Source organism: Amia ocellicauda, chromosome 10 (assembly GCF_036373705.1).
Source record: "Amia ocellicauda isolate fAmiCal2 chromosome 10, fAmiCal2.hap1, whole genome shotgun sequence".
In the NCBI taxonomy this organism is placed as follows: domain Eukaryota; kingdom Metazoa; phylum Chordata; class Actinopteri; order Amiiformes; family Amiidae; genus Amia; species Amia ocellicauda.
The window spans coordinates 2,772,564-2,787,047 of NC_089859.1; the positions used below are offsets into that span (position 1 = coordinate 2,772,564).

Genomic DNA, 14,484 nt, shown 5'->3' on the forward strand with positions numbered 1-14,484 from the left:
ATCCAATTACCTGAGGACCTCCCTGCGTCTTTCCACACAGGATCCATTGAGCTGTAGATCCATGTGACGTTGTTATTACATGACGTAAAACTTCATGAGACGTAATCACCCTGCGACTCCGTGATTGCTGAGTAGCGCAGACGTCCGCAGTTCTGCCCGGCTCCACCAATAGGAGCGGAGAGATTCTGCAGCTATGCGCACACCTGCGGAAATCTGCGCTACACATATGTAATCACCCTGCGACGCTCAGGCTGCTGTGTTGTGTTTCTCCCATAAGGACCGCTTCCAGTAGATATCGTTCCTCACCGCAACCATGCCGAAAGTCGTGTCGCGCAGTGTCGTGTGCTCAGACACCCGGGATCGGGAGGAGTACGACGACGGGGAGAAACCTCTCCACGTTTACTACTGCCTGTGCGGACAGATGGTGCTGGTTTTGGGTAAGCGCTGCTGCTCGGGAGGCGGAAGGCCTAGAGCTCAGTGGCCACGGTCTCGAGTAGTTCAGTACCCGAGCTTGTGTGCGCTGGAGCCGGCAGTCCCCACGAACCAGCGACTCGATATCTGTACGGGGGATCACTTGCATTAAAAAACCCACGCATACTAGCTTAAGAGTTTATTTAAATAATAACTCGATTTACATATCTAAAATATCGACTCTAATTCGTATATTGGTGCGGGAAGATCACAGATGCACGCGTATTTGCAACAGTAAAACAAGATGCGAAATGAAAACTGTGATATGGGAACCCGTGAGCCCTGTGGGGTCAGTGGTTTATTCTGTGTACAGTAATGTCCTCAGCCTCTCAGCCCACCGGCTGCAGCAGCATCTGCAGTTTGTTTGAACATGAGCTTCCCTCTCCAGCGTGAAGTGTCCATCTTTACAGCCAGCTACTGGACATTAACTCATGGCGCTCAGCTACTGGGGAATTACTGTTTGCATGCGTTGGTCAAGTCCTGTCCTTCAGTACCAGACGCATCTTGTGAGAGTCAGAGCTGCTGATGAGGTTTCCTTCAAAACGTCCACTTGAACTGGCCTGCTGCTGCGTGCTGACGTCAGTGTTGACCGACGCACTGTATCGCACATGAGCTGGACTGCCCTGGCTTTGAGACAGAGCACACGCATCTTATATATATTTAACAGTTTTACACTTTTAATCTGTTTTTGTGTTAAGGCTACAGTATTAGTCCTTGGAACTTTGTAAGTACTTATTTTATTCAAGTGGCTTAAATGAGAAAAGGGTGTGAAAGTTGTGTTCAATATTAAATGTGCAATGGCAGAACCTCTTCAGAAATTGACTTGGAAATTGACTCAACATTGGTGTTTCCTCCAACAAAGCAATTTATGGACAGTTTTCCAGAAAGCGAGATAGCTGTCATAACGGCCTTCAAAATATGAAGTTGTATTTTTTACATCAATGAGAGAATCCCATGCCTAAAAACTCCTGAGTGGCTCAGTTGACAAACCTCTCCAGTTTGCAGTTTGGGCCCTGCAGTCCAGATGTTTCTCGGGTCCCATCTGGGCAGTGGCAGAGTGTTAGTAGAATTCACAGATTCACAGACACGTAGCTTGCAATTGGCCAAGAGTTGCTGAGGTTTGAGCTCAAAGTCAGTCAGTTTCCTTGACCTGCCACACAAGCACAACCCCTGTGGTTTATTAGGCAGTTGTGTCATTAGTGAGACCCATTAGCTCTTTGATTAGCATGCCTCAGCACTGCAGAAATCAATGACTGGCCTGAAAATGCATTTTTTTTTTCAGATGATGCCTGTAAGCTGATCTGTGCTGTCTCAGTAAGAGCGGGGGGGGGGGGGGGGGGGGGTATTAAACCTGGCTTGTTAACAGCTTTTCAGAGTAGGGAGAGAAGAACAGAACAATAATTGTAAAACAAAAGTCATTATATACTCATTAGTTGGCTACATTTGAGATGAAACATATTTCCAGTCTTGGCAATTAGAAAGTGTGTGAGAAGCTAATTTGCTGTTCTAGGCTCTAAAGCTGTCTCTTCTTAATTGGATGAGTGTTGAAGAGAATTAGAGACTCCAATTTTATACCTAACATCACCATCAAACATCCAGGTTTAGGTAATACTTAATTTCTTTTTAATTTGACTTATTTGACACACACACATACACACACTTATCTGCACATGTATCTGTCTGCAGTGACAAGTTCAATGAATCATAGATATGTGCCTCACCCTTGGGGCATCTCCTGACTTTATCGAATGCACACAGACGTCCGTTACATAAAGAAATGTTTTTCTAAAAAGCATATGATAAATTGTGAACATTTTCAGTGCATTGGATACTTTCTAGGTATATTTTAATTAGTGTGTTTAAAGTGAACATTTCTGTGGTCAGATTCGGGAACAGAAAAGTGGCAAATGTTTTATTTAATGTCTCTCGACAAAGCCAAACTGAGGCATATTGTATGACAAGAAAAGAAGCTATCAACTCTCGCATGCCTGGAGTTTTGTTGTTAGATCTTTAGCAGCTTAATAGCTTGCCTGGGGTTAGAGATTTCACAAGAAAGAAAGGTGGGAAATAAAGAAGAAAAGTCTTGTTATTGCTTCTTTGTTGTCAGAAAGTGTGAGATTTAATTCACCCCGGGAGTGAGAGCAAGAATATCTTGATTTGCTCGCTACAGCCTCTGGGTAATCATTGCAGCAATTTGGACACCACAGTGGTTTGAGGTGATTGGCAAAGCTGTGGAGAAAGGGAAAACAGTCTCCTGGGTTTATTACCGATCCATAATTTGTCATCCTATCTCCTGTAGCTCAAAGGAGTGTTTTGCGTGATTCTCAAAGTGACAATAGGAGAGAGACAATACCATTGTGAGTCTGTGCTCCTGCTTTGGTAGTGCTGGGCTGAGCTGCTGTCTAGGAAAAACAGACCTGGCGTTTGTGTTCTGTTTTGTGCCGTATCAGTTCTGGCACAGCACTTCTCTGTTCCCCCTCGATATTAACGAGGGTGACAGGGTTGTAATTGTAGAGCGCACTTAACACCTGCAGTGACATCCCCCACAGACTGTGTCACGGGGAAAACCTGATGATAGGCAACACGAGTGCAAAGAGACTTTCACAGCAGCTGTGGCACATTAATGTGTGCTGGCATTTGGTTTCCTCACCGATTTCCGATACCTGTGTTGAGCTGAACAAACTCGGCAGACTGTTTGTGTCACTTCCTATTTCAATCATCTAGTGTATCGAAAGGTCCTGGGATTTCCTTTTTAAATAAACAATATCAGATTAGAAGGGAAAATTAAAATCCTATGCTGTGTCCTTTATTGATTTTGATTTCATAAGGGACAGTGACCGGGACAGTTTTGTTATGAATTTAACAAAGCATACATATTTCTGGAGTTTGTTTTATGACACATTCCCAACAGAATCCAGTTTATAGGAAATCTAATTGTAAAATATACAGCTTTGTACTGTAGCTTTGCATGTTAACAACATAAATTCAAACTGCAAACTTGGGAAGAACTTCATGGTAATTATACTGTGGATTGTTTACGTCTCGCCAGTGATGACTTCCTACAGGAACGCACACTTCGTTCTCTTATACATCTCAAACGAGGGATGCTTTGAAGCGTCCCATTGATGAGTTTCCGTACTGAGCACCGATCCTCTGATCATCCGCAGACTGCCAGCTGGAGAAACTTCCCATGAGGCCGCGGGACCGAGCCAGAGTGATTGATGCCGCCAAACACGCGCATAAATTCTGCAACATCGACGAGGATGAGAGCGTTTATCTCAAAAGGTACGGATGACATAAGAAGGGGTTTCTGCGCCGTGGATATCATTGGAATTGACAGGTCTCAGTGGAGCCAGGCCGGGATTAAGCTGTCATCTGTAATTATTTATCTTATTCAATTAATATTGCCTTTAAAGTAGGCTAGAACACGCCTTATACATATTCAGATCAGCTGGAAATGATGGCTTACACCCGCCATTATTTTTTAAATGTTCGGTTTGCAGAAGAGTTGGGTTTATTTTCTTTACACCTTTTAAAGGAAGAATCGATGAGTGTAATATTTTTGAACTGTCATTTCATTTAGATTTTTTGTTTTTTGCACCAGCTGTGTAGTTTTAAAACGACGCCACTAATTACTGTTTAACGTTTTATATTCCTTCTTAAAATGTATGAATCTGTTGGGAGTAAGTTTTATACGCTGAACATTAAAACTAATATGGGATGAAGAACAGATAATCCCCTCCACACATCTAATGAGAAAAGGGTTGTTGATGTTAATGCAGACATGAATATAAATTGTGTGCTTTTTTCTCCGTCCAGACCAGAAGGAATTGAGAGGCAGTTCCGCAAGAAATGTGGAAAGTGAGTATTTCCTTGGCCGGGGTTTGACCAAAAAACAAAGAAAATTAACTGATCTACATACACGCACACGCACACGCACACACACTCACACTATATGTGCTGGTTTCAAGAAAGTGATGTCCCTGTCCAAGGCACTCGAGTCCCCTCGCTGTCTGACTGACAGCTTGTCACTGGATGCGAAGCGAGATCGCCTCCATCTGAAGTACCCCCGAGGGCTGCTGGGAAATGAGGTGCTAAAAGGAAATAATAACAGCACCGATATCGCTCCTATATTGTGCTCTTCCTTTTCCCCCGTGTTCCCTGATGAGTCATGAAAGGATCTGTGACATTATAAGTCCTCGCCACGACCCCTGTTGATCAGTTCGGAGATTCGTGTCTACAGCGAGAGATAAGTGCACATTCGACTGTGCAGATATAATCTCGTTTTACGGCTATTCTTTATTTATTTCCTCTATTTTCTACTGGCTGTCATTCTCACCGCACATACTTATTCTCGGGAAATTATAGTCGACGGGTAAAAAAACCCTGAAAAGCCGGTGAAACTCGGCAGACACGAATATGACATTTAACCGGTTTTCTATTATGGCAAGATCTTATTTTATTTCTGTAAATAGTCTCGCTGTTTAGTGATTTCTGTTGCGATCTTGTGACGGTTGGAGTGTGTTCTCCGAATAGATGGATTTCTCAACAGACTGTCGCTGTCATCGAGTTAACAGAGGCTGTTTCTCATGTGTCTGTCGTTTATTTATATACAGAGACAATATGAGAAGAGGCGCAGGCTTTTGTGTCGGTTTTGTCTTTCTGTGTCAATTAAGGGCAGTTGAAGGAGTTTGAGAGCAACTGAAAGGCCGAAGCCAGACATGTTTTAGCTAATGGGAGACAGATGGATGCTTTTTTATGCCATCTTTGTCCGACATCAGATTTTGGTGTGCGCTGGCGAGGATGTCTGTCCTCCCGACAGCAGCTCTTCCCTGTGTTCAAACTTCGCTAGCGTGGTTAAGAAGTCGGAGCCAACCGCCCTCTCTCCGCGGGGGACAGACGTACCAGCTGTTGCCGCACTGGCGTTTCATCTTAGTGCCGCTTCCACAGTCCCCGGAGCCAAGAGTCATCCCCAGAGGAAACGCACCGTTCGCTTTTCCAGATTTGAAGCTTTAAACGTATCCTCGGAGTGTAAGCGGATGGCGAGTGAGACATCACAGCTACCCTTAGTGTTTTTTTTTTTTTTTTTTACACCTTGATCTTGAAGCTGTTAATTAATAGCAATTCTTACTTCATCGTAAAACGCAAGGCTGGTTTAAACTCGTTTTCACCTTGTGCAGCTGTGAAGGCTTAAGACTGGTATTTATAGAAAAAGTATGGGAACCCGTGAGCCCCATTGTGCTCGTTTGGTGTCCATTAATAACTAAGTGATCCAAGGATCCTATCCAGTCTGTTTTTGAATGTTCCCAAATTGTCTCTTCAGCCACATCGCTGGGGAGTCAGGTTATGATGCCTCTCTGTGTGAAGAAGTGTCTCCTGTTTTCTGTCTTGAATGCCTTGAAGCCCAATTTCCATTTGTGTCCCCGGGTGCGTGTGTCCCTGCTGATCTGGAAAAGCTCCTCTGGTTTGATGTGGTCGATGCCTTTCATGATTTTGAAGACTTGGATCAATGTTATCAATGGAGAATGAGAAACACGATCTGGCAGTGAGGGAGAGAGTCAAGTCTGTGTGCAAGATCTTGAATGATCTATGAATCATTCAGATTACATCTCTGGAGTGTGATACGTCAGACGAGTTATCATCTTAATACTAATAGAAGGAGTAGTGTTGTTGATGATAATTGTTTTAATTAAATACTGTTCACAAGGCCTTTGAAAGACACCTCGGGATTGAGTCTGCTGTTTATTATGAGATATCAGACCCAGTCATGTGACAGACATTTGGGAACTAAAACGATCAGAAAATGATCTCGATCTTGTGTCTCGCTTGGGAGGATCTATGGACTCAGCCCTGTCCTGTTTCAAACCCGGCGCACTCCCAGGTGAGACGACAGCAGAAAGTCTTGTGTCGGTTCTGTGTCGTATTGTTTTTGTTCTGTGAGGTGCCTTGTGAAGGGCACAATAACAAATTAAAATGGATTGAAAGTGCCTCCAGTCCTCCAGTCAGCTGTTTTGAACCTTTTCTCTGAGCTTGTTCTACCTGTTTATTACTACAAACTGTCCTACCTTTCCCTGCGCAGCGGAGCAGCTCAGCACTGTACCCATCTTCAAGGTCAAGTCTCAAGTGGTTAACGCCAGTGTTTGTTCTTGTCCAGACCTCGTAGTTTGAACTCCTTGTAGCGAGGTGCCGGGGTCAGAGAGAACTGCTGCATCAGAGCTCGCAAAGACAACCACAGTGTATTGAATTGATAAATATTGGATCAAGTACCTTAAAATAAACTAAGTGTGTATTTGGGGAGAAATTCAAATAAGACATTGGTGACCCAGCCCAGGACTTCAGCTCCTAGCACGCCTGTTTGCCATAGATTTTCCTTCCATCATGACGAATGGCGAATAGAAAAGATCGAAACTGCCCATCAGGACTCAATTAATCATGTCATCACTTGAAAGTTTAGGACCCTTAGCTCTAGTTGGGGAGAAGCTGTCCATCAACCGACCATTGTGTCCAATTTGTGAATCACTTCAGCTGTCGCGGCGCATGTTCGTCTCGGCCGTCTGCATCTGAAGTGAGTGTAATTGATGGGTGCTGCCTGATGAGTGTGTTTTTAAATAGACAAATTACAGTGTGCAGACCTCCAGGGATAGCAGTGTGGTTGAGAGGTGTACAATACGGGGGGGTGGGGATGACGTTGAACCTGTTGACTCAACTGGACGTGATCTGACCCCTGGGAGTCACGCTGAGGGCTGAATAACCACAGAGCTGCATCCTTCGCTCCCCAGGTGTGGCCTGTTCCTGTTCTACCAGCACCAGATGAAGAACACCCCTGTGACGTTCATCGTGGAGGGGGCGGTGGTGAAGTTCGGCCAGGGCTTCGGCAACACCAGCGTGTACAGCCAGAAGCAGGAGGCTCCTAAGAAAGTGCGGGTATGTGATCCACTGTTTCTCACCCGTCCTGGAGCTAACCGGTCACTCAGTTCACGATCAGCGTGCGTCAAACTCTTCCCAAAGCTGTGCGATGGATGTGTTGATCCTCTGCTGGGCCAAGGATCTCCCCCAGATCTCTCCTCTTGTTGCCTCTGGTTTAATTTTCCTCTTCATCTTGATCTTCTGTCTCGTCTTAGATCCATTCTATAACGTCTTGAATTCATCTCTGGTCTGTCTGTCTTCCAAAGTGTCCAGACCGTTAACAGTTTCACTCTTTTAGTGATGTCACGTACATCTATCCGTGCTTCTACACGTTTGCAGTTTGTGTCATCGTTGCATTTAGTGATCGAGGCTCAATGCTGTGCTTTGGAAATAGATCGGTTTTAGGGATGTGCGTGACATCTATAATTCCACAGCTGTTGTCAATGGCTGTTCGACTAGTCGCCCCCCATCGAAGATTAGACTAAATTAAATGTGAAATAATGCAATGTGACAGTTACTGCTATTGCAATAACTTCTGAGCTTTATTTAAAAAAAACTTTGTTAAATAAACATGAATAAACATTAGACAATGTCAAAAATACCTTCCTGTTAGGAGACGTACTGAAATGTTGTAATAAAAAACGCTGTTAGCAAACCTGTCAACTCGCGCATCTCGTGTCGGCAAGAGTTATTGTTTCCTGATATTATCACAACATTTTATGTTAATTACAATTTCAAATGAACTATAAAGGTTTGTGATGGATGTATTATTTTAAATGTATTTTTTTTTTTTTATTGCTTGTAGAATATGGGCTTCTCCCGAAATATATTGAATATTTTGCAAATAACCTGACCAACCACATTGTTTTTCTATTTCAAGTTTTATTCAATTATTAATGTAATTTTCATTCAATAATAATCTCATCCCTATTGTACCCTGCTGTTTCCAAATGCCTTCCATCCTATTTTTATTCTTCATTTCATTTCTTCCAGAGCCTCTTGGCCTGCGCTGGTTTGTTGTCCCAGATAAACGTAGCTCTTCTTCAAGTGTCCGTTGATTTACCTCAGTTTTCTAAGCTTTAACCGAACTGTTCAACATGACTTTGGTTCAGTCCAGTCTTCTTGCTGGCATTGGGTAATTTGGTAGAGAGGATGAAGCTATTAAATGTAATGTGATTAAGTTACTGAGAGAGAGAGGTTTTTTTCCCCAATCTAAATTGGGATGGGACAGTGGCACAATATGCATGATGTTATTGTTGTATCCAGTATTTCAAAAGTGCTATTTTATGTCTTGTTCTGAGTTTGGTTTCTACCACATCGATGACAAACACTGTGGCAGATCAGAGCACTTGTGAAAACCATAATTTGTAATAATCATAAAACATAACCATTGATCTTTCTGCCTCCTCCCCTTATCCCTCTTTATAACTCTTCACTATGTATTTATCCCTCACACTTCTCTGCCTCTTAACCCTGATATACGCGGCCATACGAGAAACGATCATCATACCTTCCCGTCCGTGTCCTGGTTTCTCTCCATGTGCCAGTTACACATTCCTGCTGGTAGCGGGTTTAATTAAGTGGTAATATAAACATATCTTAACTATAGATTTAGCACATCTCGAAGGATTAACCCCTTCAATTGTTTTGCACACAATGCCGCCTCTCGGGATTGTGAGTGAGCGTGTTTGGAGTTGGCACAATCCCACCGGAGAAGACCTGCTGGCCACCTCTGCGCCCATGATGTGATTTATGCGGAGGGTGGGTAATTGCTTCTGCGTGTGAATGTGAGTCTCCTGTTCAGTATTCTGTTGGTATTTCACAATGAGATGCATAGGAGGCAGTTTGTTCTCGTTTTTGCTTTGATGTTGACATTAGTTGTGTAGCAGTTGCAGTAGTAGTAGTAGTCCTGGTACTTTCAGCTGTAAAAGTATACCTCGAGCCATTTAAACAGTCGATGTAAATGACACAGGGAGAGTAATCAGTGTCACTCTAGTGAACACGACCAGCGTGACTCACTGGATTGAAAAACATCATCAAACGGATGCACATCGAAGTAAAAAAAGCCGATAATGTGCTGCCGGGGTGCCGCCTGATAGGTATGAGTGGGTGCAGCCCATCTGCTCCTCCGGAATATTTAACATTTATTTAGAGACACATCGCTGGTTCTGAAGCAGTGAGGGGGATAGACGGGATGCATTAGACTCATCGCAGCTCCATTAAGCTGTCATTTCAGACCCGTCATGTCTTTATACCGTGTTTGGATAGTGATATGAAGGTCGCTGGTGTCTAATCCTAATTTGAGCAAATCCTGCCACCCGTCCCTGCATCAGTTGGCTCAATAACGAGGCCAGACCAGAAAGAGAGAGTCGGCTCCTGTGCTTCAGTACGCTTCAGAGCCTGTCAGGTGGTGTTGCACAAGTCCTGTTTACACCTGTGTCAGTGCAGGGCGGGGTATGAATATGATAAACGGCAATCCTGTCATGATTAAAATATTCCTCAGTCCCAAAGAATAGTGAAGCTCAGCTACAGAGGCTGGCATGAACTGTATCCTCGGTAATGTAAACCAATAGATTAATGTCAATATTGTGAGAATTAGAGGCACTTGCTCCCGTGTTTTCAGAGTTTTCTTGTTGTCCCCTAACTTTGTGTTGAGCAGTGGGTCTGTGTTGCATTAGCTCCTCTCCCCCTCAGTCTCGGAAAACGTTTTGTATCTTAAACCCTCAAAGTAAAGTGCCTGTTAATAAGAGGATTAATGGTGTTTACTGCTCCTTTGGTTTATATTATGAATCTTATCAGCGCAATGCTGGTTGAGATTGCTCTCTCCCCACAGTCATGGCCCAAAGGCAGCTTAAGCGCTGTGGCTGTTTATAAACTATGGGCCACGTCCTCCTGAACTTTACTGCTGAATTATTGCCTCCGGAAGGGGACTGTCCCTCAGGAGAGACAGAGAAAGCCTATTCTCAGTCCCTCGTCTCAACTTAATGACAGATTTGTATCATTACAAGTGATGGCGAAAGGATTGAGAGTGGTTTCACGGAGCAGAAATGAGGAAGGGTCACGGAAAAGAGCAGGGTATGAAATTGCTGGTATCTTTGTTCATGATTGGGATTTGTTGCAAAATGTCATATTGGCCAAGGTGAGTGAAGGAGTATATGTAATAATGGGAAAAACACATATTACACATCTAAACCATTGTAGTTAAAGGTATTTGTACCTTTCTTTTCAAGTGTGTATCCTGCGATTCTTTTATCTTAAATTATAGTCTTTTAAACTTCACAGTTATTGTCAAAAGTGTGTTTTCAGAGTTGATTGAATGATTTATCGTGGAGAGAACTGTCAAGATCACACTTGATTGAACCGAGTCGAGAAAGGGGTGCATCAATATTTCATTGCCACTATAGAAATTGGTCAGGCGAAGGGTGTGAATACGTCCAAAAAAAAGCCCTGCATGAGCTTGTGTTTCCCTGGATTGCGATTTCATAGTTGTATCCCAGTTAACACAGTACTAGCAGTGTGTGCACAGTATTCCTAAACACACGCACACACGCCTCCACAACAGCATTAAGAAGTGTGAGGGCTTTTCTGACAAAAATGAGAGTTTGTCCAGTGACATTCAATCTCTAATGGAAATGTTTTCTCTAGAGTTACTGGTGTAGAGAAACCCCATCTGACTCGAGCTGTCTCTGCCTCCCACATGGACTCCCCTGTGGATGCCCTTCAGTGTCCGCTTCTCATCTCTCTTTCTGTTCCCCCTGGAAAGTGTGACTTCTCTTCCTTCCGTCTGTGCCCAAACTCCTCCCCACCGTCGCTCAACTCGATGCTCTTCTCGCCCGACAGGTGATGATGACGAAGCGCACCAAGGACATGGGCAAGTTCAGCTCAGTCACAGTGTCCACCATCGACGAGGAGGAGGAAGAGATCGAGGCGGTGAGTCACTGTGTGTTTCGTACGATATCCGAGAGCTTTGACATCACCGGTGGTTAATTAGCCACAGTGTCACCCACACGATATCTCGCCCCGCTACAGGGACGGGAGCAGCCGAGCAGAGTCCACGATTCTGCCAAATTATCCCCCTGTTCCTACGCTTAATAGGAAGATAAGGTCACAGCATTGCAGATGAGCAGCAGCGTCTTTGTGTTCGCCTCACCATGTTCCCCGGTGACAAACGAGCACGAGCAGATCTCATTATCCCCGGAGACGTTCAGCAGCCCCGGCCAGCCGTATCTCTGCGTCTCTTCGTATCTTCCTGCTCATCGAGGGGGGGCGGCCACAGTAATCTGTTCTCCTCCCGCACTGGCGAAAAACAGCTTTTGATAAAACGAGGTTCTGTCAAAGAAGATAGTTCATCCGTAATTGCAAGAGCAAATAGCCGGTGAGAAGCATCGGAGGGCGTGAAATAAGATCCTTTGGAGGAAATGTGGTTTGACGGAGATTTACACTCATCCCTCCAGATCGGCACGGTTTGTTTCAGGTGGAGACTTAGAGTATAGAAATACAGTTCCTCCTTAAATAGTATAGAAAGAAAAGTGAGACTCCATTAATATTCGTGAGATTCAAACTTAATGAGATCTAAAGGTTTGTTCAGTTGTCAATAGTCTTGTAATTACTGTACTTATTAGCTGTGACACTTTTATACCCTGGTCACCGTCCAGGTGTGAAGGAGTCCCTCGCAGTGATCTGAGAATTCCAGTTCTGTCTTTCGTTTAAATCCGTTCCCTCGCTCACAGCTCTGCGTGTTGCGCATCACTCGGGTGCAGGTGAGATCTGTTTGGCATCATCAGTTCATTGCGCCAGGTATTTCATTCAGAACGAGGTGATGACATCAGCAGAATCGTACGCAGAATTAAACCTGTTTGTTTTGTTTTCTTGCCGCAGAGGGAAGTGGCAGATTCCTATGCGCAGAACGCCAAGGTCATCGAGAAGCAGCTGGAGAGGAAGGGCATGAGCAAGAAGCGACTCCAGGAGCTGGTAATGTCCTCGTCGGGCCGCACTGGGGGGTGTCTGTTGGCTGTGTTGCCGGGGCTAGCCGAGGGGATGCTCTGGACCGAGCCAGCTTCACATGCGCCCAGCCCCGGCAGCTACTGGCTGATTACCCCCAATTCCCCCTGGAAAATGTGATCACAGGCAGCCAATGAAAGAACCCAGATCCAAATTGACAATCTGTGCCGCATCAGTCCAATCTGCTCCCAAACAGAGGCTTGTAGAGAGACTGTTTATCCTCTCTTCCTAGACTTAAACTACATATGGACAGTATTTTTCCTTTCCAGGTAAATCTGACCCATATACTGTGTCTATATGATGTCACAATTGTCCCCTTCAGACTCAAGGCCTTCTACAACCTGGATTTTTGACAATGTGTTCCTTTGCTTCTCACTTCCTGTCCTGTGTGCCTGTGCTCCCTTACGTGCCGTTTCATTAACACTTGTGTTGTTCGCACTTACACGAATGTGTCGACTCATCACTAGCATCCCACGCCTTTATTTACAGCCTATTTTTACCACCACCTCCGTTTCCAATTTCCACCTTTCCTTGTATCGGAACCTGCTTGAAAAGCTCTTTGTCAATTCCTCTCTTGCATGATAACGATGTTGCCTTGTGCAATTCACAACCTGTCTGTGTGTGTTTGTGTCTTCTCTGAAATCTCACCGTCCCGATGCTTCTGATTCCTACAGCTGCCTGCGCCCGACTGTAAGCCTTTAACTGTACCCGTCTGCTGCTCTTCTGTGAGAACGGCTTTGGGTTGTGTTTGTTTGGTTTGTAAGCACATATTTGTGTATAGAATGACATTCACCTGCCCTGGGAAAAGCCCTCGTCATTGCTTGCTCTCGGGGGGATATTACTAAAGCTGGTTCAAAGCAGAAATTGCAAAGCTGTTGCTTCTAAAATAAGGCGTCATATTTACCGTCTCTCTCTCTGGTCCCCTTAGGCTGAACTGGAGATAAAGAAAGCCAAGATGAAAGGCACGCTAATTGACAACCAGTTTAAATAAGTAGCCAATTCACGGATGGACTCCTGGGCTGACCCGAGTGTCCCTCTGTGTGAGGCGTGTACGCTAGTAAGCTCACCTTTGGACTGTATTTCTGGGGGATTATAAAGTCCACCTGAACACATGTATGGATAATCTACCCCGAGGGAGGAACGTACAGTCTGCTCCGACCCATCGCCCGGCTACACACTGCAGCTCAGGTGTGCTCCTGTTCAACCTATGACACGTGCAAAGAGTTAAACGCCATGTCTCTGTGGAAGGATGTTGTAAATGGACGTACAGACAACGATCTGCTTCACACGTGTCATTTGGGAGAAATTGGAAGATTTTTATTTTTATAACGTGGCGCTGTACATTCAGAGACACTGCACTGTCGTTTGTCACTTTGTGTTTTTACTTTCAAAAAAATCGGTTCTGTTCATTCCTCTGTATCATCTGGGTGTAAATATGTGAAATGATAACAGCCTTCCTTTTGCAAACTCTCAAAGTATCTGGCATCGTTTCCTTAGCAGTTGTATAGAGACACATTTGTATCAAAAACAAATCTGTTTTCTCTGTTTTGTATACTTGTACACATTAAAACAAAATAATATTAAATGGTTGGTTTCATTATTGTACACAGACTCCACACCTTTATCTTCTTTGAGAGTGTTTTGTTGAAGCCAGTTCATTGTGATTATTAATGTCAGGATTGACGGGGCCGCGGTTTCTGTCCGAGATGGGAAGCAATAAGAGACCAGGGTTGTGCGTCACTGCTTTAGTTCAGTCGTGGCTCTATATCGTCCTCTCAAGAAGGAAACGATCAGTCGATGTGATTCTTGGAGGAGATGGGTGTGTGTTTCTGAATAGACATGTACAAAACCAGGAAATGTTTTTTTTTTTACTGATAATAGAATACATATGTCTGCCGTTGTGTATTATTTCTTCAAAGTGCTTTTTCTGCTGCTTTAGTGTGACTTGCATGCGCAGGAGTCATTGATCTGGCATGAAGCAACTCTTCCTAATGAAAAGCTTAATTACCAGCCGCACTCCGCAGCTCTGTACATTAGGCAACAACAGAGGGCTTCTCCAGTCGGTCTGTGGTGTCGACTTAATTATTTCTGCAGTGGCTTCTATTC

At 44.3% G+C, this 14,484-nt stretch overlaps 1 protein-coding gene across 1 annotated transcript; it reads left to right on the forward strand.

The window, feature by feature from the left end:
- The first annotated feature begins 224 nt into the window (after positions 1-224).
- On the forward strand, positions 225-13,963 carry steep1 (STING1 ER exit protein 1). Its single transcript, XM_066714732.1, has 7 exons — positions 225-437; positions 3,639-3,756; positions 4,291-4,332; positions 7,251-7,395; positions 11,218-11,307; positions 12,256-12,348; positions 13,307-13,963. Exons 1-7 carry the CDS (start codon positions 314-316, stop codon positions 13,367-13,369), a joined length of 675 nt encoding a protein of 224 aa, XP_066570829.1. The 5' UTR covers positions 225-313; the 3' UTR covers positions 13,370-13,963.
- The last annotated feature ends 521 nt before the right edge of the window (positions 13,964-14,484 follow it).